Raw genomic sequence first — 25913 nt, forward strand, 5'->3', positions numbered from 1 at the left:
CATACTAATTACCTCCATTTAATAGAAGAGATGAAAACAAATAACATAATTTCATGCCAAAATCATTTTCCAGAACTCCCAGTTTCCCATCAAAATCAACCAAGGTCCAGCTTCTAAAGATTTGTTTTCTATAATTCACAGTTTAATATAGAAGGAGCATGCATTTCCCTGTTTAGACTCCACTTGAACCATTTCAGCACCTATAGAAGAATCTTCAAGCAAATTATTTTAGTGGTTGAATTTAACTGCATTCACATAGAACCCTCTACTTTCAAAGAGGGAAGAACAAATTTAAAACCTGTAATATATTGGACTAGTAAAACTGGTCAAATATACAATAGTTGTTAAATAACTGCAGTATAAATTCACTGGAAATATTTAAGAAATATGTAGATTTCACTGAATAGAAACACTTTAACACCAATTTTTAATAATTTCAGAACAAGGCTAACTGCATCATCTGTCTTCATACAATGTCTTTTCTTTGCACCTGAACTCTAAATGACATCTAGTAGTGTTTAATTCATATCAGTTATTGGATGTGGCTACTTCTGTGAGAACAATTCATATTTCCTCAAGCTGAACTATGGAGAGACTGCCACTTTATTTTCAGGAATAATATTTATCATTTCCAATCTGATCTTGATACATGGGGCCCAGAGAAAATACCAGAAGATTACCTTTATTTTGTTGTGTAGTACTTTTCATTAGGAAATAGAACATCTTCAATTTTAAAATTTGAATGAATGAATGATCAAATGCATTTATTTTTGTAAATAGTACTTTGCTTTGTTACTAATTATTGATTAATGCTCATTCAATTGAATAAATATTTATTGAGTGCCTAATCTGATGTGAAGAGTCAAAAAGATGAGTTAACACAAATCCCTACTCTGGAAGAGGCTGTAATCCAGTATGGGAAATAAAAATAATTCATATATTATTCTAAGAAAAGATAGTAAAGAAAGTGGCATAAAAATAATAAAGAGAATTCCAATAAGAAAACAACTCCAAGGAATTTGATGTGCCAGGAAGATCTTCAGAGAGGGATTTGAAGATGGGTCTTGAAGAATAGGTTAGGGCATGTAGCCTAGAGAAGGAAAGAAAGGATATTCTATGCAGAGAGAGCACAAATGCAAAGATGTGGGAATGGAAAAACATGGGTTGTATCAGTACATCAGTGAAATACCCTATTTGATTAGAATATGAGAAGACTGTAAGGAAGGAATTGGAAATAAACCTGAGAAAGTAGGCTGTAGGTAAGTTATGGCAGCCTTGAACTCCTGACTTTATTCTGAAGTAATGAGGAGACACGGAAAGGATTTGAGCAGGTAGAGTGATGTGATCAGATCTGGCAGTCAGAAGATTACATCATCAACCATGTACATTGTGGGAAAAGCTGGCAGGCTCTGAGAGCCCAGACAAGAAGTAACAGAGACCAAGATTAGGGTAGTGACCTTGGAAATGGGAAAGAAGTAAAAATAGATCAGACAAAGGGAAGCTGGGAAACTAGGCAAATAATTGAACGTAGGAAATGGAAAAGACAAAGTAACAGTTTGGCACCTAGGTAACTAGAAAAATAGTGTTATAATTAATAGTAATAGTTAAGTCCAGAGGAAAATCGGGTTTTTTTGGTGGGAAATTGATGAGTTCCGTTTTGAACAAGTAGAATTCAAGATTCTAGAAAGATATCAAGGGGGTGAAGTCAAAAACTGTATCACTTTTCTTTCCTCCCTTTGGTGTAAGTAGCAACCTAACAGCTCGAAGCATCGTAGATTATGCTAACTCATTTGCCAAACCCTTTGAAAATGTCTTGGTTAAACCTTGATTTTATTTTTTTTCCATAGCTCCCCAGTCTCATTTCACTCACATTTGAAGTAGAAATCAACCTTCCTGGCTCTTACTGTTTCTCTCCATGTTTCCTTCTAACTCAGTTTGTCATCAATCACATTTCTCCTTTCTTTTAACACCATCCTAAAATGGTGCACCTGCCCACTAGGTTTTACCCCTTTATCCTAAATTTTACAGAGAAATTATTTTTCCCCTAACTACGCTCTTTTCTGTTTCTTTCCAGTTAATGCATTTTGAATAAATGTTTGTCTTACCCATTAAAATGAGAAGAAACCATTCCATTTTTCCTCAGTACTGGTTTCTGTGGTTTTTTTTTTTTTTCACTTATATCTGACAGCAAATGGAAGCTATTTTTCTGGGAAGATTTTTTTAAAATTTTTATTGGAGTATAGTTGATTCACAATGTTGTGTTAGTTTCAGGTGTACAGTAAAGTGAATCATTTATACATACACATACATCCACTCTTTTTTAGATTCTTTTCCCATAGAGGCCATTACAGAGTATTGAGTAGAGTTCCCTGTGCTGTACAGTAGGTCCTTATTAGTTATCTATTTTATATATAGCAGGGTGTATATGTCAATCCCAATCTTCCAACTTATCCTTCAAACTCACAAACTGAAACTCTTGATCACCTTTGTTCTGCAAATCTATTTGAAAAACAATAGAACTATAAACTCCTAGAACAAAATGTACACAAAATAAGTCCAAATTCGAGGTTCATAGCTAGGATCTGTCAACTTATTGCTTTTTCTTTGACCTTTCTCCAACCCTGCTTCCCTCGCTCCAGGAAAAAGTTATTCCACCATATACTTCTATACTAAAAATAACATAAGTCAGGTTTTAATCCATTTTTCTAGGAGTCCTAATGTGCAATATACTCATGATAATGTTTGGCTGAATGCCTTAATCAAGGCAGTAGTGGCTCCTGCCTCTGTGCACTCACAACACGTATTACATAACCCCATAGATGATGTTATAGTGTAGTCATCGTCTTCCCATCAAATTGTGAGATCTCTGAAGAGGCACCACCTCATCTTAATTCTTTTTTCGCGGTTACGTGGGCCTCTCACTGTTGTGGCCTCTCCCGTTGCAGAGCACAGGCTCTGGACGCGCAGGCTCAGCAGCCATGGCTCACGGGCCTAGCCGCTCCGCGGCATGTGGGATCTTCCCAGACCGGGAAGTGCTGTTGTGGTAGAAGAATATTTGGAAAATACCAAAAAACATAAAGAAGGAAAAAAGTCCATCATAATTCTACAGCTTAGAAATACCAATATTAATTTGGGATGCATTTTCTGCATAAGTTTTAATACATGGAATCATAATTTGTTACAGCTTTGTATGCTGGCCTATTTTTTCATTTAGCATTGTATTTTTAGTATATTCTTTGTTAGTAAACATTTTTGAAAATTATCTTTAATGGCCGTGTACTCTTCCCTTTGAAAACAATACCATAATATTTTTGCCTATCCCTCTATGTATTAGCCATTTGGATAATGTCTAAATTTTTAAGATTATATGTACTGCTACAAGAACATTGCTGTAATAAAATGGCCAGCAGGTAAAAAACTGTGAATATTCAACCCTATACCAACTTGTTAATTACATTATTTAATTTAATCTTCATCATTTTCTATAAGATATATATAATTATCCACATTTTATTTTATTTATTTATTTATTTTGCGGTAGGCGGGCCTCTCACTGTTGTGGCCTCTCCCGTTGCGGAGCATAGGCTCTGGACGCACAGGCTCAGCGGCCATGGCTCACAGGCCCAGCCGCTCCGCGGCATGTGGGATCTTCCCGGACCAGGGCACGAACCCGGTTCCCCTGCATCGGCAGGCGGACTCTCAACCACTGCGCCACCAGGGAAGCCCAATTATCCACATTTTACAGTCAAGGAAATAGATTCAGTGAGAAGAAAAAAGTAACTTACCCTAAGTCACATAACCAGTAAAAAGTAGAGAAGGTATTTGAACCAAAATCTGTCTGATGCCCTAGCTTTTCTCTGACCAGGAAAACCACAGCTCTGATTGGTTTACAAAATTAAGTTCAAGAAGGCACATTATTGAGGCAAAGAACCAACTTTTTAAAATTCTGTGAGCATTTCAATCTTTGCTATTTTTACAGATGAAAATTTTAACTCTTATTTATTATGCTTTTATTTGAATACTAATGAAGTAAAAACTGGTTAACTCGTTTTTTTATGTCTTGTAGCCATTTTTACCTCCTGTTAGAGAATTGTGAGTTCATAATCTTTTGCCATTTTTCAGTCAGGGTCTTTGTGTTTTTCTTATTGATTTGTGCGACCTTTACATACTAAGAATATCATATTATCATCTTTTCCATATTTGTGGTAGTTTCCTAGTTTGGACAATTTTGTTTCAATGTTTTGACACACAAAAGTTTGCTTTTTATGTTGTACAATTTAATAGGCTTTATTTTCAGGGCAGTTTTAGGTTCACGGCAAAATTGAGAAGAAGGTACAGATTCTGATTTACCTCTGTCCCCACAAATGAATAGTCTCTCCCATTATCAGCGTCCCCCACCATAGTGGTACATTTGTTACAACTGATGAGCCTACAGTGACATGGCATTATCATCCTAAGATCATAGTTTATATTAGGGTTCACCCTAGGTGTTGTACATTCTAAGCATTTGGACAAATGTATAATGATATGTATCCACCATTACAGTATCTCAAAAAATTACATTTTAAGAGTCGGTTCTATCAGACTTTTTAATTTGTCTTTTGTACTTATAAAGGTTTTTTAATTAAAATATTAGATGAATATTTCTTTACAAATATTAGGTGAATTTTCTTTACAGATATTTTGGTTTACTTTATGTAGTTTAAACAATGATTTTTATAATAACATATTTCAGACGAACAAAAACCATATGGAATGATGTAACTACATGGAGCTACAATGCGGCTTAAAAAATAAAACGTGGGCTTCCCTGGTGGCACAGTGCTTGAGAGTCCGCCTACCGATGCAGGGGACACGGGTTCGTGCCCCGGTCCGGGAAGATCCCACATGCCACAGAGCGGCGAGGCCCGTGAGCCATGGCCACTGAGCCTGCGCGTGCGGAGCCTGTGCTCCGCAATGGGAGAGGCCACAACAGTGAGAGGCCCGCGTACCGCAAAAATAAATAAATAGAAAGAAATAAAACGTTACTGATATAACGGAAACCTCCTATGTTATCTTCTCAGTAGAATTGCCCTTCCTTCTCTCTAGAGGTTAGTGCAGTTCTGACTTTGGCTTTATCACTCTCAACAGGTTTTATCATATATTTTATGACATATTTTATATCACTTTGCATGTGTGCAATTCTTGCCTGTATGGCATTGCTTTGCATGCATAAAATTGTTGTGTGTATATTATTGCTTCACAAATACTACTCTATTTATGAATTCTCTGAAGTTTGCTCCTTTCATTTAAAAATAGGTTTTAAGATTTATCTATGTTGGTACAAATAATTGCTAACTCCTTTCCTTTTAAGTTAGCCAACTTAAATATGAAGCGATGACAACTAATCTTGGTGTTTTATTTTGGGTTCCCCCAAAAGCAAACTCTGAGATGAGGCTTCAAGTATAAGTATCTGTGTAGTACAAGGAACCTTAGCAGAGGATTAGTGAAACAAGACAGGGAAGGGAAGATAGCAGATCAAGTGTGTGTTGTTCCATAGCCACTAGGGAAGACAGTATGAAGAATCCTCAGTAAATTAAAACTATAACTACCATATGATCCAGCAATCCCACTTCTGGATATATGTCCAAAGGAAATGAAATCACTATCTCAAAGAGATATCTGCACTTCCATGTTCATTGCTGCATTATTTATAGTAGCTGTAACATGGAAACAATCTTAGTGTCCACTAATGGACGAATGGATAAAGAATATATGATTTTAGATATAGATGATAAATGCATACATACACACACAATGGAATATTATTCAGTCATGAAAAAGAAGAAAACCCTGCCATTTGCAACAATATGGATGAAGCTTGAGGGCATTATGCTAAATGAATTAAGTCAGACAGAGACAGACAAATACTGTATGCTCTCACTTATATGTGGAATCTAAAAAAACTGAACTCATAGAAACAGAGTAGATTGGTGGTTGCCAGGAGCAGGAGGGTGAGAGAAATGGGTGAAGATGGTTAAAGGGCACAAACTTCCAGTTATAAGATGCATATATTCTGGGAATCTAATGTGCAGCATGGTGACAATAGTTAACAATACTGTACTGTATACTTGAAAGTTCCTAAGAGAGTCGATTTAAACATTCTCACCACACACACACACATACACACACACACACAAATGGTAACTATATGAGGTGATGGATGTGTTAACCAATCTAATTGTGGTAATAATTTTGCAATATATACATATATCAAATCATCATGTTGTACACCTTAAACTTACATAATATGTCAATTATATCTCAATTTAAATGCGGGGAGAAAAGGACTGTGTTATGAAGTCAGCTACTATTGGTGGGTATGTGACTGAAGCTTAATCTTGCAGATAATGATGTAAAACACAGCTTCAAAGGTATTTATTCATCAGCTCCCATCAGTCATTATTTGATGGATGCTCCTGAGGTATGTTAATTCCCCAGCATTTCAGACATACAACACACAATTGGACAGAAAGGCTTTTTGTATCTCAGAAAGAGTGTAAGCACATAGATACAGATGCCAGCAACTGGTGTCATGGAGTACACCAAAATGATCCTCTTCAAGGAAGTTGGGGAAGACAATTTTACTACAGCCAGTGAGGGCATAGTGAAATCTGTACTCCTACACATTTCCAGGAATAATGTAATTTGCCACAATTATTTTAGAAAGATATTTGACTATCTATATGCCAAGAGCCTTAGAAATGTTGGTACTAAGGGCAACTCCATAAAAATAATTATATGTATATTCATCATAGTGTCATTTATAATGTAAAAAATAAGAAATAATCTTAACATTCAATGATATAAAAATGGTTAGGAAAATTCTGTATGTCTGATGAATGAAATTTTGCCATGACAGCTGAGAATTACAAAGATTACATAGCTGTATGAGAAAATGTTTTTGAGGGAAGAAGCAAACTAGAAAAAAAAGGACGGTGAGATGAAATATTTCAAAATGATAATATTTGATTGTGCTGGGGGAGTGGGCTTATGCAGTTATATTGGTTTTATGTTGAAAATAACATGTTTTTAAAGCAATATAAGCCTTACTCTAAAGATCTTCTAAAATATTTTAATATTTATATCTGCTTTCTATGTATAACTTCTGAGGTTCTATATAAAATCTCACCTTGTCATCACAAAAATCTTATGAAGTAATTGAGATTAATATTAATGTCCTTATTTTGCAGATGAGGAAACTAAATCTCAGAAAGAGTCAAATGGTTAGAAAGCGACGGAGCTTGTGATTAGACTATGTTTATGCTGACTCCTGGCACAGTGCTCTTTATGACCGTAGTGCATGTCTGCTGTGCTTGCTTGCCCAGCACCCCTTTTACAATAACTAAATACCTTCTTTTGTTTTCAAGACCCTCTTCATCTCCTCATATTCAAGGGTGGGTGGTAGATCCCAGCCTGACTAGTCAGAGTTTACAATGACTGGTACAGGGCTGGGCATGTGACCAAAGTTAGGCCTATCAAAGTTAGTTCAGGACTTTTGCTGGAAATTTTGAAAAATAGATGGCTTCTTCCATTGGAGGGTACTCAACTGCTAGAAGATTAGTTGCCTATGGCCATATTTGAGAGTGAAGGGAAGACAGAAAAAAACAGAGCTAGAAATGGAGAGAGACAAATTTCTCATGACATTGTTAATGCACTTGGATATTCAGATCTGGGTGCTTCAAGCCAAGGTCTGTCCTTGGCCTTTTTATGTTTGTGAACCAATTAATACCTTTTTCTTTTAATTAAGATAACTAGAAGGAGTTGCTGTCATTTCACCTAAAAATATCCTGGTTAATATGGAAGTCAGTTGTTGTTAATAACAAATTTTTAAATTTTTTGGTTGGCCAAATCAAGGTGGGCTGCAGGGTGGCAAATATTCCCCTAGTATTAGCTACAATGTGGTCCATCTGTGCTATGCAGTAGCAAAGCAGATGGTTAAACTGTTACCTGTCATATCTTTGGACTCAGGTTATGTGTCTACTGAGGCTAGAACCTCAGGGAACTTGGTAGAAAAATGTCAGGATGCTGAACTATAGTAACAAGTTCTCAATATGTCAAGCTTGACTGTTTAAAAGCAAAAAAAAAGAAGAAAACAACACTTTGCTTTATGACTGCATCTGACAATCCAAGACAGCTGATATTCAATAGCCATGTGCTTTGAAAATTATAAAAGGCGAATTCTCCACCCCAACAAAAAGTTAGTGCAAGGAAATCCAGGGAGGCTGACAACAATGTTGCAAATCATAGTAGGATCTAGAAGAAGCTGCAATAGGATTCTCCAGGTCCTTCCTAAGAACCTCAATAGCTACTCCCTGACTACAAAAGGTGTTAGGTAGGATATTTTTAGATGAAAGTAACAGAAACTCCAATCTAATTATCTTAATTAAAAGACAGTGGAGGGCTTCCCTGGTGGCGCAGTGGTTGAGGGTCTGCCTGCCGATGCAGGGGACACGGGTTCATGCCCCGGTCCGGGAGGATCCCACATGCCGCGGAGTGGCTGGGCCTATGAGCCATGGCCACTGGGCCTGCGTGTCCGGAGCCTGTGCTCCGCAACGGGAGAGGCCACAGCAGTGAGAGGCCCGCGTACCACAAAAAAAAAAAAAAAAAAAAAAAAAGACAGTGGAAAGCACTCTTCCTGTCATGCCACCTAGAGGTACAGGAAAGATTAGATGTGACTTCCAATCCTAACCAATTGTTCTACACCATGATAAACCTTTAAGCTGAGATTTAGAAAATGAATAGAGCATTGAGGCCTAATGGTAAGAAACAGAAACTACAGACTCAGATTTCTCTTGAGACTTTGACTCAACATGATCTTGGGTTCTAGTTATTAGTCTACAGCATTGACCAAATGCAAATTAACTGGATGCCTACCAAGGTGTTAAGGAAGTTTTCCTTCTAGAGAAATCTCAAACCTGGCAAGCATATGCATGGTAGTACTTAATCCCTAAACATTCCCTCCACCACTAAAACTTTACCAATAGGGAGTGCATTGCTAACATGTGGCAGCAACAAAAAAAGAGATCAAATGTAGTCTCAAGAAAATAATTGTCAAGTGAAATTCTCTGCAGAGTCCTGACCTAGGGACTCACTGACCTTCCAGGGCAGTAAGTACTAGCAGTCCCTGATGAGTAGAACCATTGCTTATTTATTTTTCCCCTCTTTTCTTTCCCAAACGAGAATTTTATTGAGTTTATCCTTTATTTACTCCACCATTGTCTATTATGTTTGCTGTAGATGGTTAAACAAATATACCATTAGTCATAGACTGTTGAATCATGAGAAGCTACATCTGAGCCTGACAGAAAGATAGGCACAAAGCAAAGATCCAGATCTAGAGGTAATATGGTAACTGTACAACAAACATTTGTAGTTTTTAGACAGAAGTTGAATGTGGTATTTGTTGCAAATAAAATATTGAATAGTTGCCTTATGTGTTACATAGGAACAATGTGTATATAAAAAGAAATGTTGAATGTATGAATTAAAAGAAAATGTATGTGTTTACTGGGCAACCAAGTGTGATAAAATAGAGATGTATTGGTCTTAGCTATCAAGCATCCCTGGCAGCAGACCCCCCCCTTTTTCTTATGGACCCCTCCATTTTCAATGCACAAGGTTTAGATGGGCTGCTCCAGGTCTAGGAGTATGCTCTGACTTGATAATTCAAAATCAGAATCCGCAATTACTGCTTAAGAAATGGGCACGTGACCCAAAGTAGGTCAACCAAATTAGCCTGAAGATTTTTGCTAAAAAGCATTGGGAAAAGAGCATTCTTATTCCATTGGCATTGTTGTTGGAAGACTATAAGCCTGGAACTGCCAATGCTCATCTTTGCTACCACTTAGAAAGCTTCTGAGAACACAACCAACCAAGAAGGCAGAGCTGAGAGGTGCGGAGAGAGAGAGACTTGATAACATGTTAGCATCTAAATCAGCCATGCCCACAGCCTATGTATACAACATGTGCTTCTCAGTTATTTGAAGGCATTAAATTGCCTTTTCTGCTTCAGTAGGTTCATAGAGAATAAGAAGCAAAAATGCTGATAGATAGATACCTCTATTTCTACCCTTTGAATCCTGGCTGTGGGAGAAACAGTACCCTATTTTGGTCTCAGATTCAGATAGTATACGTAATCCTGGAGAACACACTTCGGCCCTCAAAGGTGTTCCTATCCAGCTGACACCACAACTGAGTTTTCACATGATCATTCCACCATTCTATCAGTCCAGCTGCTTCAGGTGATAAGGTAGCATGCTAAGATCAGTGAATTCTAAGCCCATTGCCACATTTCATTTGTTGCAAAAATAAGTTCATCGGTCGGAGGTAATGCTGTGTGGAATTCCATGATGTTGACTAAGGCATTCTGTATGTCCATGGATGGTGGTTTTGGCAGAAGCATTGCAGATAGGGACAGCAAATACATATCCAGAGAAGTATCTATTCCAGTGAAAATAAAGCACCATGATGGAAGTGGTTTGATGTAATCATCCTGCCAGCAGGTGGCTGGGGAATTTTCCCCTGGGAAAATTACCAGGGGAATGGGGACATAAGGGTGTCTCCGATTTTGTCTGTTGGCAGGTTGGACATTCAGCAGTGGCTATGGCTAGATCAGCCTGAGTTACTGAGCCAATGCAAAGCCTCCATCCTTGCCTCCATGGCCACTTTCTGTGTTCATTTGGCAAGGACAGCAGTAGCTAGGGATACATAGAAATAGCAACTTTTCACATGATTATTACAATCCTCCTTTGCTGATGTCACTTTTTGGTGAGCATTAATATAAGTCACAAATATCTTCATACTCTATACCATCAGAGAGGTCTATCCACATATCTCTTCCCTATTCCGTCTTGTGACCAATTTTCTGATTGTGTTCCTTCCAAGTTTCTGACTATTCATCCAAACACTAAGCACTGCATATGGATCAGGGTAGACCCATGCCTCTGACCATCTCTTCTTTCAGGCAGAAATGAACAACCATGTGTACTGCTCTGACTTCCACCCATTGGAAGGATTTCCTTCACCACCACTGTCCTTTAAGGCTAGCCCTGAGTGAAGCTGTAGTCCTGCAGTTTTCCACTTTAGAGTGATGCCAGCATACTATGCAAAATCACATGTAAACCAGACCACAAATTTTGTTCTTCTGTAGTCAGTTGGTCATGGGAAGCTCCCCATGAGACCATAGGTACAAACTGAGATGGAGGAAGGAACTTAGGAAGAAATATGGGCCATGAGCATCTGCGACCCTGGCTCTGTGCTAACTTGTGCCTTCAAGACCTGCTTGATCCTGATCTTATATGACTCCATTCCTGTGATAATGAAGCACTGCTGTACTGGCCCAATGTCTTGGCTTCTTGTCAACACTTGGTTCATGATAGGTAGCTCAAGTGATTTAGTAACTTACTGGTCCATGATCACGCTTTCTATGGCTTGCCAGTAACAAGGAAGAAGCTGCTTTTCAAAAGGAGGAGAGTTTTCTACAGAGAAGGCAAAGCTTTATCCCAAAATTGTTAAAGCTCTGTGCTATGACTCACTTGTAGGGACCCACCGAAGCTTTCATACAGCATCCCTATCTACCTCTGACACTTCAAGAACCATCAGATCTGCTCACTCATACGGCCCAAGTTGTGGAGCAGCTTGTATGGCAGCCTGGACCTGATAAAGAGCCTTCTCTTCCTCTGGTCCTACTCAAGGCAGCCTTTGGTAAATAGGTTGGAATAAGTAGTTCAAATGGATAGATATTGTCTCCCAAAATCCAAAGAGGCCCACAAGGTGTTTGACTCTTTCTTAGTGTTAGATGAGGCAGTTGCAGCAACTTGTCCTTCATCTTCACAGGGATGTGTCAATATGCTCCAGACTACAAGACGTCTAGAAGTTGCACCAAGGGGGCAAGCCTCTGAAGCTTTGTGTGCTATTTCTGTATTATGCACGTCTGTATATTTCTGAGGTGGTGATTTTTTTCTTGCATGTTGTGATGAGACTATCCTCCTAATATCATCACTAATAAGGAAGAGTTAAATGATAGCGAACAGAATCTTCAAGCCAGCCATAAGTAACGTTCTGAAAGAAAGCAGAACACTAAGATAAGAAATGGAATCAGAGGCTAAAGTCCTAATGGCAATTTGAAAGGAAAAGAGGGCCTTCAGGATAGAAAAGCACAAAATTAGGAAATGAAATTACACCTCCTCTCCCGTCAAAGAGAGAATGCCACATTCAGAACTAGTTCTGCAGGTCCTTTTTCTTCTTTATATTTCTTCCTTGCTTTTAGCACTTGGTATCTCTTCTATTGATACTTTCAACCTAAATACTGGGTTTTATCAATCGTGCCTGCCAAAATCTATCCGTTTTCAATGCCTCCCTCCTGCCTACAAGATAAAAAGCAAACAATTCATAGCCTAAAGGCTGCTTCAGATACAACCCTCAACTATCCTTCCAGCCACCCATGCAGCCTATTCTCAAGCTATACTGGATTCCTCACCTTTCCTAGAATACATTGTATGTTTTTACAGCTTCCAGTCTTTGCATAAATGATCCCTCTCCTGGGAAAGACCTCCCTCCTCTTCATCTCCTGGATTGCTCAGTTCATCCTCAAGACTCAACTCAAATATCATTTCTTCTCCGATTTCCCTGATTTACCCAAACAAGTTGATCAGTCTCACCTCTGGGTTCCCCACAGCATTTGGCTTATAATTGTTAGAGTGCTGACCACAAGAGATTGTTGTTTTTCTATCTATGTATGCCTATCTTGGTGAATAGAACAAAGAGAAGCATAATAAACATTTGTTCAGTAGATGAATGGATGAATTTATTACCTTTTGATTTGCCTGGATCTTCCACGGTACCGCCCCATCTATTCACCTGCAGTTTGCTGATGATGCTATTTAAAATCTTTAAGGAGGAATTTATTTTTCCAAAACAGCTGTGTAAGCAATTCCCTAAAGTCACTAACAGAATATTCCCTTGAATTGGTTTGTTTAGAGGTCACTTAGAAAAGTATGGTATTTGGTGGTTTATGATATATGGTGTTTAATTTGCTGATTTTTTTCTTTTTTGGTGGCACATTTGTGCATGAATCTCTGTATAAGAAAGAGAAAGAACTGAGCAGTTAATTAAAATACTGTTCTTTTTACAGTTTACTCTGTCAAAGTTATGCAGTTATCCCAGCCAGAATAGTGGACAGAGCCCATGATTAAAGTCCTTGTTTTCCAACATCCTGACTGTGTGACCTCTGATAGATAAGCCCTCCACTGCTCAGTTATCTTTCCACTGTAAAATGAAGATAATAATTCTTGCCCATGTTACAGATTTCTTGAAAATGTCAGTTTTTTAAGTGAGTACAAACACTAGTCAAATACAAACGTTATGCAGACATTTTGTGCCTAATAAATATATCAGTACATTTAGTGAGGCATTCTAGGGACAACCTGTGTACTCTTAAGATTTATTTAACATTATACCTTTACCAACCTGCACAGTGTCTGACAAACTAGAAACCTAATTAACATATATTTAAATACCTTAATTCAAAGAAGATCATTGAGATAGTTCCCAGAAAATTCAGGAATTTTTGCTTCGTAGTTGGAGTTAACTTTTTCTGTCATTATTGTAGGCTAATGTCTTATTTCGTCAAAACAAAAAAAACACTAGTAGTTTACAGTCATAGTCATCTAGTTTAGGAGTCCTCATGTCTAGGTCAAATTCCAGCCCAAGTAAATCCCAATTCAGTAGTACATAATTTTAACTTGGTAAATTTAAGGGAGCTATGAAAAGCTAATTTCTAAATTTTTTTTGAGAACTACAGATTCTCAGTTATACCTGTTGTCCTATAAATGCAAATGTCGACCAGAATATGAGAATACACTGACAATTTGTTTCACCTAAATTAGAAGTGTCACTTTGCTCCAACTAAATTAGAAGCACCTGTGTCACTTTGATCCAAACTCGTGAGTTGTGAAGAGCTCCAGGTTCAAGCTGGTCTGACAGCTGCTTCGAAATGGCAGGGTGGTGCAGCTGTAATTGTGGAGACAGCAGAGGAAGTAGGGCTACACGTCAAGGGAGAATCATCCTACCATTTAATATTTTTTCCCCCTCCTGAAATCTCACCTTAATTTTGCTTTATATTCATAGTTCAGTTCTCTATGGAAGAAACTGTAAATTAGATTCCTTAAAAATTAAACACATTCATTTATTTCATAAAGGTTATTGAGTTCTTAATATGTGCAAAAGGGCAACATGCTACGCTGGTGACAGAAAGAAAGAGAAAGCTTTCACTGTAAACTCAGGGAGAGAGACTTGTGAACAGCTTGTGCCCTAAGGGAGCAAGAGGTAAAGAAGCAACTAATTTCAAGAGAGAGAAAGAGTCAAGGAAGCCTTTTTAGAAATAGTTGCATTGAGGCAGAAATAGAGACACAGATGTAGAGAACAAACATATGGACACCGGGGGGAAAGAGGGGTGGGATGAATTGGGAGATTGAGATTGACATACATACACTAATATGCATAAAATAAATAACTAATGAGAACCTGCTGTATAGCACAGGGAACTCCACTTCACTGTACGGTAGAAACTGACACAACGTTGTAAAACAACTATACCCCAATAAAAGAAAGAAAGAAGGAAAGGAAGAAAGGAGGAAAGAAGAAGGAAAGAAAGAAAGAAGGAAAGAAGGAAGGAAGGGAGGAAGGAAGGAAGGAAGAAAGAAAGAAAGAAAGAAAGAAAGAAAGAAAGAAAGAAAGAGAAAGAAAGAAAGAAAGAGAAAGAAAAGAAAGAAAGGAAAGAAAAAGAAAGAAAGAAAGAAAAAGAAAGAAAGAAAAGAAAGAAAGAGTTGCATTGAACAATTTTGAGAGATGATGACACTCTGAGTTAAGGTATTTCTAGAGTGAGGGAACTGTACCCATTTATTGCCCAGGCGTATCAATTTTCCTTGTGAATCCTGCAAAATAAAAATAACTCAGCACTTTTTATAAAAGTGTTTAGAGATGTGGAGCAGAGCACAGGGCAGTCAGGATAGCCAGGGGATAAATGATTAGGTGATCAGGGGCTGATGGCAAAGAACACTGCACACCATCCTATGACATCCTATTATCCTGTTGGGGACACTCAACCTCTCATGGGCTTGAAGGACAGGCTCAAAGTGACTATAGCAGTCAGCCCCGAATCACAGTAATTTGAACAGGGATGGTTTAACATAAAGAATCGCTAACTATAACATGGGATTGGAGTGCCCAGGGATTAGCTAGTAAGAAGTAAAAACAAGTCTAAAGAATATAGGAATCCCAGATACAAGGAGCAGCCACTCCGTCTCGGGTAGATAGAGCCTGAAGACCAACCTGCTTCCTCCCCCAAGGCTGCGATCCCGACCTTGTTGGAGAGGGCGCAGAAGTGGCTCACTGGATGTAGAGGATGCTGTGATGCTGCCCTGGTGGAACTTACCGGAAATTCACCCTCCAGGGTGCCAGCAAAAACTATTCAAGGGCAGATGACTCAGCTGGAGGCACTCCTTATAAAAATGCCTAAGGGTAGAGGTACTGAGGAATCTGCTGGCTGCTGCATTCTGCTGCCCAGCGTGAACTGCCTAGCGGGGCACTGGGGAAGCTGCCTGTACTGGAGGAGCCTAATGCTCCAGAGCGATGCATTTCCAGGCTGCAGGCGCCAGACAAGAGGAACACGCTGGAACCGGGAAGAAAAGCCTGTCCTCCTGCAGTGTCTCTCCAGCAACCTCTAGTGACAAAGCTTATTCTGTTACCTGCTAATCACAATATTCCATCAGCCTGCTCCGTGTTCACAGAGCAGGTAAAAAGGGTGAATTCCGAGCTGAGAGGCAGCAGTAGAGACAGCATAGAGCCAACATGATTTACATCAAGAATTCACAAAAGGCTTAGAACTGGCAGAGAAAGCAGATGCCGAAAATAAACAAATGGTGGAATGTTGTTTAAGTACTTTGATCCATAGATTCCTTCCATCACACTCTGCGGCGGGGTGACTGCCCTCCTTCGACCCAGCAGAAAGACTGGAGTTTTATTCTTTGAAGACAAAATAGAAGGTCTTTGGACTGGGATGTGCCAGGAACAGTGTGAAAATCAGGCGAATGTGGTGAATACAGACCTACTGAATGTTGAGCCCCCTGTGCTCTTCCTTCCTCGTTTCCTGGCTCAATGTTGACAACCTTTTAGTTCCCACCCTTAAAATGAGAAGGCAAGGTTAATGAGATGTCTGAAGAAGCCTCTAACATGAAAGATAGAGACCAAAATAATAATTGAAATAAAGACCTTAGAAAGGAGAAGAAAGTTCAATTATTCTCAAAGAAACAGGAAAAAAAATTGCAAGACTTTCTTGCAGTATAAAGGAAATTTGGTGGAAAAAAAAGAACATGATAAAAAACATGATGGCAGAGATGAAAAATTCAATAGTAGTGATGAAAGATAATGTCAAGGAAACCATCCAGATACTAGAGTACAAAGACAAAGAGATGGGAAATAAGAGAAAAGATAAGAAAAGGGTAAGCTGGGACAAAGTGAGAGAGTGGCATGGACATATACACACTACCAAACGTAAAATAGATAGCTAGTGGGAAGCAGCCGCATAGCACAGGGAGATCAGCTCGGTGGTTTGTGACCACCTAGAGGGGTGGGATAGGCAGGGTGGGAGGGAGGGAGATGCAAGAGGGAAGAGATATGGGGACATATGTATATGTATAACTGATTCGCTTTGTTATAAAGCAGAAACTAACACACTATTGTAAAGCAATTATACTCCAATAAAGATGTTAAAAAAAAGAATATGTGTAGGAAAAAAAAAAAGAAGAAGATGGCTCAGGAGGTACAATATTTGAATCACAGAAGTTTCCAAAAGAGAAATCAGATGAAACAGGCAATCATCATAAAAGCCAGGGAACCATCATTAAAATAATTTAAGAAAATTTCACAGACATGAGTTTCCAGATTAAAAGGACTCACTAAGTGACAGCAAAAAAAAAGATGAAAAATAGGCCTAACTAAGTGAAATTTCAGGTAAATAGAGATAAGCTTCAAGTTAGAAAAAAAAAAAAGACAATAAGTATGCCATGCAAAAATAAGGAACCAAATGAGATATCTCAACAGCAACACTTTTCTCTAGAGGAGAGTGGAACAGCATTTTCAATATTATTATATAAAGAAAAGAATCTTTCAATGTAGGAATCAATGACCACTTACCGGTGTTATGGTAAAATAAAGATATTTTCAGACGCACAAATTCTCAAATATTGTATTTCCCATGCACCTTTTCTCAGGAAATAATTAGAGGATGTACTCCAATAAAACAAGAGAGTAAGCAAGAAAGACGAAAAGAGGGAATCAAGAAAGCAGGATACCCGAATTAGAAGAAAAACAAGGGAATTCTCAGCATGACAGGGAAAGTTCCTAGACAAGTGCTTTGAAGTATCCCTAAAGAGCAGTCAGTTCAAGTAGAGAATGAATGGACTTCTCCAGATGGATGACTCCATAACAAAATAATTGGAACTGATAGATTACCTGAGAAGAATGATCTTGGGGATAATGGTACTGAAAGGCTATTGTGAAAAATTAGCAAAAGATTTAAATAAAACCAATCTAATGAATAAAGCAAGGCTATTACCAATGTCAAGAAAAATGAAAGTTTAAAAGGAAGTGTAATTTTAGTGAATTCCTAAAATGCTCAGCTATAAATATTATTTACATAGTCATAATAATGTAAGCAATTAATTAAATCTAGACAAAACTTTTAATGTAACTGTATTGTGGGAAATGGGGAGGGAACCAGAGGAGATGAACGTTTCAGGGAGCTAAATGCTCAACCACCATATTAGAAAGTCAATTGATAATATTTAAAATTGAATAATCAAAATATAGGAGTATAGGCATATTATTGAGAGATATGAACATGTATGAAGAAGGAATCTCTGAAGGAATTAAAAAATTGCAGGAGAGATTGACAGAAATGTATTTTGTTATATATGTTCCATTTATAAACTATGTGTATATATTACTTTTTCAAAAAAAATGTAAAAAGGAATAAAAGGATATTAGTTTAAAATATTTGCATGTTCACACTCATTGAACAAATATGTGTTAAGAATTCACTCTGTGCCTGTCTCAGTGCTCTGCACTGGGGATAAAACTGGAATAAGACAGGGTTCCTACCCTGAAGGAGCTCATACAATTGGAAGATGACAGAAGGGTGACGAGAGAAACATGAAACAAATAAAGGGGAGGACATTGCCATTAAGTGCTAGATGTAGAGTATGAATTGTAGCATGGGGAATTCAATTGTCTAAACGACGTATAAGAGAAAATGTTTCTTGAAAAATAAATGTTTTCACAGTTTAAAAGAGGTTACCATATTAGTTCATTAATAATAATAGAAGTAATAGGTGCTACTTTTTTTTTACCACCGCCTACGTATTAGATGCTCATACTCAGTCTTTTACCTTCATCCTTTGGTTTAATCCTAGCTCTAATGAGGCAGATCTTATTAGCCTCATTTTACAGATGAGCTGAATCATAGTAGTGTTAAGAATAGAAAAGCTTCACATCTGTGCCAATAGCTGACATGAGTCAGACTCAAAGGGAGGGAATGAACTAGATTATTTTCTTGGCTTGCTTCAAATACTGTGATTTTACAGTGTATTTCTTTCTAGAGGTTGTAGTCAGTAGAGTTGAAAAGTCACTGTTACCAGAACCTCACAATACTATTGAAATGGACCTGTGTGCTAGAACATGGAGAGGTCTTTGCAAAAGAAGAAGTCTTTGTCCTGCAAAACATTCCTTTAAAAGTTTGATATTAACTATTTATCTATACAGATATATGTAGCTACCAAAGAAAGTATTTCTTCTTTCTCTTTAAGTAAACTTCTTAAAATTTCCATATGAATGAATTCAAAGCACCATCAAAATATGCTTAATTGTCCTCTTCTTTTGTAATTCCCAAAATGCTAATATTGTTCATTATACTTTTAATATATTTATTCTGAATAATTTAATTTAAACTCTAGTTACTTAACTCCATTTTCCTCCATATGCACCTGCCATTTATCTCTCTTTATATCCTAAAATAAAGCATAAAAAGTGAATAATAAAATAAAACGCTTAACTGCATTTTGTATTCATTCTGCCATCCTATTATTGAAATACTTTGAATAGCATCTCCATGTGACCTGTGTAACTATCACAATACTGTATTCTAAATTGAAATGACAGATACTACCAATATTTGATGTCCTTTCGTCCTATTATTCTCTATGTATGGTTTTCCATCTTGATGTTAGATGACCATTCTGAAAAGAGTAGGATGAGATTTTATATTTGCTAAGAGATTTCTTTTTTTAATGCTTCAGAGCTACTCGGGAAGTCAAGAGTTCAGCCTTTGAACATCTATAAATCATTGTGTAAATTATAGAAGCTTTTAAAGTCCTCACCATAAAAACCTCATAAAAGGTTATTTTCATATTTAAAACTCACTGTGAATTTATTTTTAGACCAGAAAATGAGTTGAGAGTTGTCTTTAAGCTACTGTAATTCCCAGGTGTGTTTCCAATTAATTAGAGTATGTCAAAACAGGTCTGCTGAAATTAAATTACCTTTATTCTTCCTTTAGAACACATTTCCAAATCTGGGAGAAAAAGATTCAATAAACTACCAGCAGCAAGGTTCTAGAGTATGAATGGTAAATAAAATATTCTAATGGTACACAGGGATCTATTTTATGGACTTAGCTTTGTTATTCACTGATCTAAAGCCAACCTGCATGCATCAAAAGTAAATAAAAAATGACTCAAGACAGTAATAATCCTGTCTTTCCCTGCATTTGTACAGCACTTATTCTGAGCCCTCCTAATACATTTGCTATGTCCTACTATGTATTGTGTTTGTGTGTAAGTCTTATCTCCCCTGCTACAATACAACTCTTTAAGAAAGACCCCTTCTCTTATTCAGCTTTTTATTCCTACTGTACCTAAGTTCTGATTTTGCATATATTTAGCACTTAATACATTATTCTACTGGCACTTTAAAAAAATACATCTGTCCATTAAAGAATACTTGGAGAACACAGTAAAGGTAAAAACAACAACAACAAATGAATCACTGCTTGTTCATCTAAAAACACCAGAAATTATATTTTAAAATACTACCCCCCCTTTACTTTTTTCCTATTTGTGGCCATTTTAATATAGTTATAAGCCTGGTGTCTGCATAATTTGTTTGTAAAGTTAGACATGATAACACAAACAGTTTCCATGCTATTTTCAAACTGTAGTAAACAGTGAAATAGCTACCTAATATTTCATTTAGAGCCTTTTAAAACATAAAGTTATTCATAATTCTTTTGCTATGAGGCAGGAAGGTTATTGTAAACACCCTCAGTGTTCTTGAAAAGTTGTGCATCCTTCTGAGGATAGAAGTGTGGCCAGCGATCCAGTGATAAGACACATCTCAGGGTACAGGTTTTAGGATGTATTGTATCCAAGGGAACTTTGTGTTACCCACAGCTCTGAAGTGTGAGGTACTGGGGTACATCAGATATTACTGGCAGTTTTGTTCCCCTGCTTTTCTACCTTTACCACCCAAAAAACTGACCTCCAGAAGAGGAAGCTGTTCACAGTTTTTGGCAGCTAAAGACCTGCACTGCCTCAGCTCACCAAGTCACCCCATATTTATACTGTTAATTGGGAGGCTTCCATTAAAGAGAAATTAACCTTTAAGAGAAGAACCCTGTTCTTGGGCCTTCATCACCCATAGATGAAACCCCTTGACTCTATACATGGGCTCCCAGGGCAGTCTCTCCAGGCTCTACCTCTTAGCCACACATCTTAACCCCAATAACCCCCTGCTGTCCTGGATGCCAGCCTCTGCTCTGTGATATATTATATATTCAGCTCTCAGTGTTATATATTCAGCTCTCTGCTTGATCCTTTTGAAGCTACTGATCTATTCAGATAATTTTTTAATTTTTTATTGGGAGAGGGATGGAAATCCCCACCCAAGTTCTGTCATGGACACCGCCTTTTCTGGCAGGCTCCATTCCAACATCCAGGCTCAGATCTCAAAACTCCCTTCCAGGCTAGAGCCCTAGACCATCTTTTTGTGCAAGAGAAAAGATCAGACACTGATTATCTGGGAGACAATTTTCACATTTTTTAGTGCATGATAGGTGCTTAGTGAATATTTGTCTACTATTTAGACAGTTCCTAGAGGTGCTAGAAAGAAAAACATTTTAAAAATTCTTTAATGGAAGTCAAAATAATGGTTACTTTGGGAGTTGAATAATGTCTGGTACTGAGCATGAGGGAAGTTTCATGGGTACTGGAAATCTATAACTTGATTTAGGTGGTTGTTAGGATGGGTACACTTGATAAAAATCCAAGAGTTGTACACTTGTATCAATAATGACTGGTTATTCCCTGGGGATGCAGTGGTTAAGAATCTGCCTGCCAATGCAAGGGACATGGATTCGATCTCTGGTCTGGGAAGATCCCACATGCCGCAGAGCAACTAAGCCTGTGTGCCACAACTAATGAAGACCGTGAGCTCTAGGGTTCGTGCTCTGCAACAAGAGAAGCCACTGCAATGACAAGCCCGTGCACCGCAGCGAAGAGTAGCCCCCGCTCACCACAACTAGAGAAAGTCCACACGTAGCAACTAAGACCCAACGCAGCCAAAAGTAAATAAATAAATAATAATTTTTTAAAAGGATAACCATTATTGTATGTATCAATAAAAAGTCACCCCTGAAAACAAAAAGCAAAATCCTCGAGTTATTAGAATATTCCTAAAAACCTTTCTATCTCTAAAACTTCTGAGATTCTAAGACAGAATCCACTAAATAAACATTCAGATGATCCGTACGTGACCGGGGTACCTCTATCTTTCTGGCCCATGGGTGGGAGTAAGGTTATCAGCACAGAGTAAGCTAGAATGGAAATTAGAATCAGCTGTCTGCTCACCCCAGCTCTAAACGGGATATCTTCCAAATGTCCCTGAGGGAACTTAAAGCACAGACCAGGAAAGAATCTCCCCTGCTCCAATATTCAACGGGGATCGCTCACCTTTCCACTGTTCCCTGTCTCTTCTCCCTAACTTCATTCCTTGGATACTCCCATTCTCAATACTTGTTTCAGTATTGCCTCATTTGGTGGAACCTCTTCTGCTTTCTGATCTTGTCCTGTCCTATTTGATTCTAAATTTTCCATATCCCCTCAGTTTCCATCAGCCTGGCTCTTGCTACAAGCTAAGTCTGAATGAACAGTGGTATAGCTGCAAAATAGGACACACAGCAGCTGGACTAGCCTCTGGCCTCCCCACTAATAGAGGGGTCCGGGACACAGGAAAACTGACTGCAGCGTACCAACGTGAAGGAGGCCAAGCCTGAGGTCTGCAGCAGAGTAATCAGAATTGGGAATTCAGGCAAAGCTTACAGGAACAGTTACCTATTAAATATTAAAAAGGAAAAAGAGAACTTATTCATCATCCAAGAGTTGATCTTAGCAGAAGGCACAAAGAGCGTTGGAAGTTGAAGGCAAGAACTTGGCCGAGTGATTGAGCATCAATGATCAGAATTATGAAAGATGGATGTGCAAGAGGGAGAGGGAACTGAAAGCCAACTCTGATTCATCCTGAGATCTCCTGTGGGGTCACGTTAAATCAAAAGCAGTCCCCAGAGAGGCCGATCTGAAGCCTGAAGGTGAGGATGAATAGAATTGCCTGGATGATGTGAAGAACAAATGACTGGAAAAAAAAAAAGCTCTATATTTATACTATATCCTCCAGAAAGACAGGCACAGGTTTGCTCCCCAGCCCCAAGCAGTTATGTTTGTGCTCTTTGAGATTTACACTTTCTACTATAGGACATTTGAGTCTGCTGAAATGCCAAGAACTTTTGTATACTACCAGCCCAGGACCATTTTCACATAAATTTGTGGTTTCTGTTTTTCCCAGGCATATGGGGCATAGGAATTCTGGCCCCAAACCAGAGAGAAGGCTTGTTGAGAGTTCTCAAGGAAAGAATTTTCTTTTTTCCCTTTTATCCAGCACAAAGGCCAAGAAAGGTAAGCCTCTTAATAATCACCATCTCCTGGCTAAGATAGTTCAGAACCCCCTTAACGTGTTCCCTTTGGAATTCCTGGATTTGCCTCTGTGTCTTGCTCCAATCTCTCACGTTGCATATGAGCCCAAGTGTTCCTGACCCTGACAATCTACCCATTAAAATAAAACTTTAAATTGCCAGGGATCAACAGATGCCCTCAGTGCAAATGCTGACTTCAGCACTGACCGGGAGAGAGACTCATAATTTCTTATTGTTTCTGGACTTTAAGGCCTTCCCTACAGTTATACATTTTTAAAAATATTTTATTCAGTTGTTCCGTACTTGCACTCCAGGACCCAGGTAGAAGGAGAACACTCATCTGTGGTTTGATCTTCTCAATGTAGAGAGTAAGAAGAGTAAGAGAGCTGGTGAAACGAGCTCTGGTTTATATAAAAGTTTCTGCTCTGGTGAGCGTACTGTGACTTCTGCTCACATTTCCTTGGCCAAAATATGCCCATGGCAGAGCTCGGTGTCTGTGGTGTGGGAAAGTATGCTCCTCCCAAGGAAAACACTGTCAGCACAGGGCAGTGGCTGAGATATACAATCCTGTTACAGGGAGGAAGAGAATGAATAATTAGAAGCAATAATACAAGCTGCCACAAGGGAGATCACAGGTGGAAGAACAAGTCTGATGAATAAGTTGATGTGTTCACATCAGACATGGGATGCTTGAAATGTCTATGAGACACCCAAGCACAGATGCTGAGCAAGCAGTTGGATATATGGGTCAGAAGGTGAGGGAAAATAACTGAATGGGAGAGAGATATTTAGAAACATTAATTGAAAATGGTAGCTGAAATCTTATGGAAGTAAATGAAATCTTTCAGGGACAAGAGGATAAACTTGCCATTTGCACATTAATATTTGCATTCTTCCAATTTTCCTTAAAACACAAAGCTCTCTTCGTCTTTCACTTTTCAATTTTTTATAGAAACATGGATATCAAGAAATACTTCTCTATTATAAGAAAATCAATAACTGAGGTAAGCAATAACTGAGGCTTAAGGTCAATGTGTGAAGGATAGCAAAGAGAGTAGTAAGTGGAAGAGATTACAGTACATATCCTATCCAAATGGGCAGCTCTAGCTAACTATTGCCAGGTAGAAATACTAGCTTACGTTGTCCAAATGGTCCAGTGTTTTCAGGAAAAGTTGAAAACATATTTGATGGGTAGTCCCCAATTTAAAAATATTGAATATAATTATTTCAAAATATTGCAAGGGCCAAATTATTATTATTTTCATTATCACTATCAACATTATTATTGTTATTCACTATCTGTAGGCAGATTTGGTCTATGAGGTCACCAGTTTGATATATGATCTATGATACAGAGTGAGAAGAGGACAAAGAAAGAAACCTGAGAACATTTAAAGAATGAGCAGAAAAAGAGAACTCCACTAAGAAAAGTGGTAGGAGAAACATAAGAGGACAGGGAAGTCACAGATCCCCAAAAAAGGAATATTTCTAGAAGACCCTAATCTGGTTATTTTAAGGCATTAATGCTTCCTTATATCTCAAAAATGCACACAAAAAATGTGTTTTATATTACTTGAACTAAAAATATAATCTTGAGATGCTGGTGTGTTAAGATACCACCACAATTTTAAAGAGGTTAGGATATGTCCTGAAAAGTGTCTGCAATGCAAATCTTTATATATTTTTAAACCAAGACATTTTATTCACTAATGTGCTGTAAAATGTTTGTCCTTCAGTGAATAAAATATACAATTATGGCTATACCAAAATACGAGAGAAATATGAAAGATGTTATATAACTGGTCAAAAAATATTTTAATGATAATTTCAAGCCAGAAAATATAGCACAGCCTGTGAAAATGTGCTAAATCATTTTCCAAGCTATGGGAAGTAACTGTCTCTGAGCACCCAGGTGTCTCTAACAAACATGCTAAAATTAGACAAAAAAGTGCATTAAGAGAGACTGGCATCAGCTTTCAAGGAATCTTAAATGAAGGGTGATGCTATTTGAGCACCTGCACTCAGCGGCTGGACACTGATACCTTAATGGCATGGATGCTACTTGAACTATATAGTAAAAAAAGCAGTGCTTCATTAAGTTCATATTTATTCCAGGTTGTCAAGGCCCATACTCCCTAAAACAACGTGAACTTTATACTAAAATGAATTATTTTATCAAAAGGAAAATGCATTTAATTGATGGTAAAGATTCTAAAATAAGGAAGAACCCAGATTATTAAAGGTTATTAAAACCATAATCATGAAGATCAAAAGACTTGACAACCATTGACCTCAGAAAGAAGACTCATTACTCATTACTGCAGTCTACCACCAAATGTAATAAATGTATGCCCAGCCCACTGAATCGGGAATTGAAAAAACCATTTATGAATATATCCTTTGTTAGCATCTTTCCAAAGAATGTGGATAGTTGTCTGTTTTAACTTCTAGAAAATATTTTGGGAACTGCCATTAAAGACATTGGAATCAACTCATTATCATTACCAGAAACTATTGATATAATGTAGTTGCATATGTTTGGCTAAATATAATAGAAATCTCTTTGAGTTTTGTTTCGTTTTGTTTTTTGATCTTCCCATAATCTTTTGTCTCTCCTAAATTTGTTTGGTATTGGAGTCCTCACTTGCTTTGGGTGATTGTCCTTCCTTGACCCTAGCCTGGAACAGCTTCATGAACCAAGAGATGGTTACGTGACCGAGGCCTGACAACCATGATTGTCCACTGCACTGGCCACAGGAAGTAGCAGAGGAATGGGCAGAACTAAAGCTAGGTA

At 38.0% G+C, this 25913-nt stretch overlaps 1 protein-coding gene across 1 annotated transcript in view; it reads right to left on the minus strand.

Annotated features, from left to right (window-relative positions):
- Positions 1-2846: 2846 nt before the first annotated feature.
- Positions 2847-25913, minus strand: part of HSF2 (heat shock transcription factor 2) — a 122207-nt gene continuing 99140 nt past the window's right edge. Inside the window, exon 11 of the mRNA XM_060030024.1 lies at positions 2847-3035. Within this exon, the coding sequence (XP_059886007.1) occupies positions 2970-3035 (66 nt within the window). The 3' untranslated portion in view covers positions 2847-2969. The remainder of the gene's footprint in view (positions 3036-25913) is intronic.

The sequence above is a fragment of the Delphinus delphis genome, chromosome 14, assembly GCF_949987515.2.
Source record: "Delphinus delphis chromosome 14, mDelDel1.2, whole genome shotgun sequence".
In the NCBI taxonomy this organism is placed as follows: domain Eukaryota; kingdom Metazoa; phylum Chordata; class Mammalia; order Artiodactyla; family Delphinidae; genus Delphinus; species Delphinus delphis.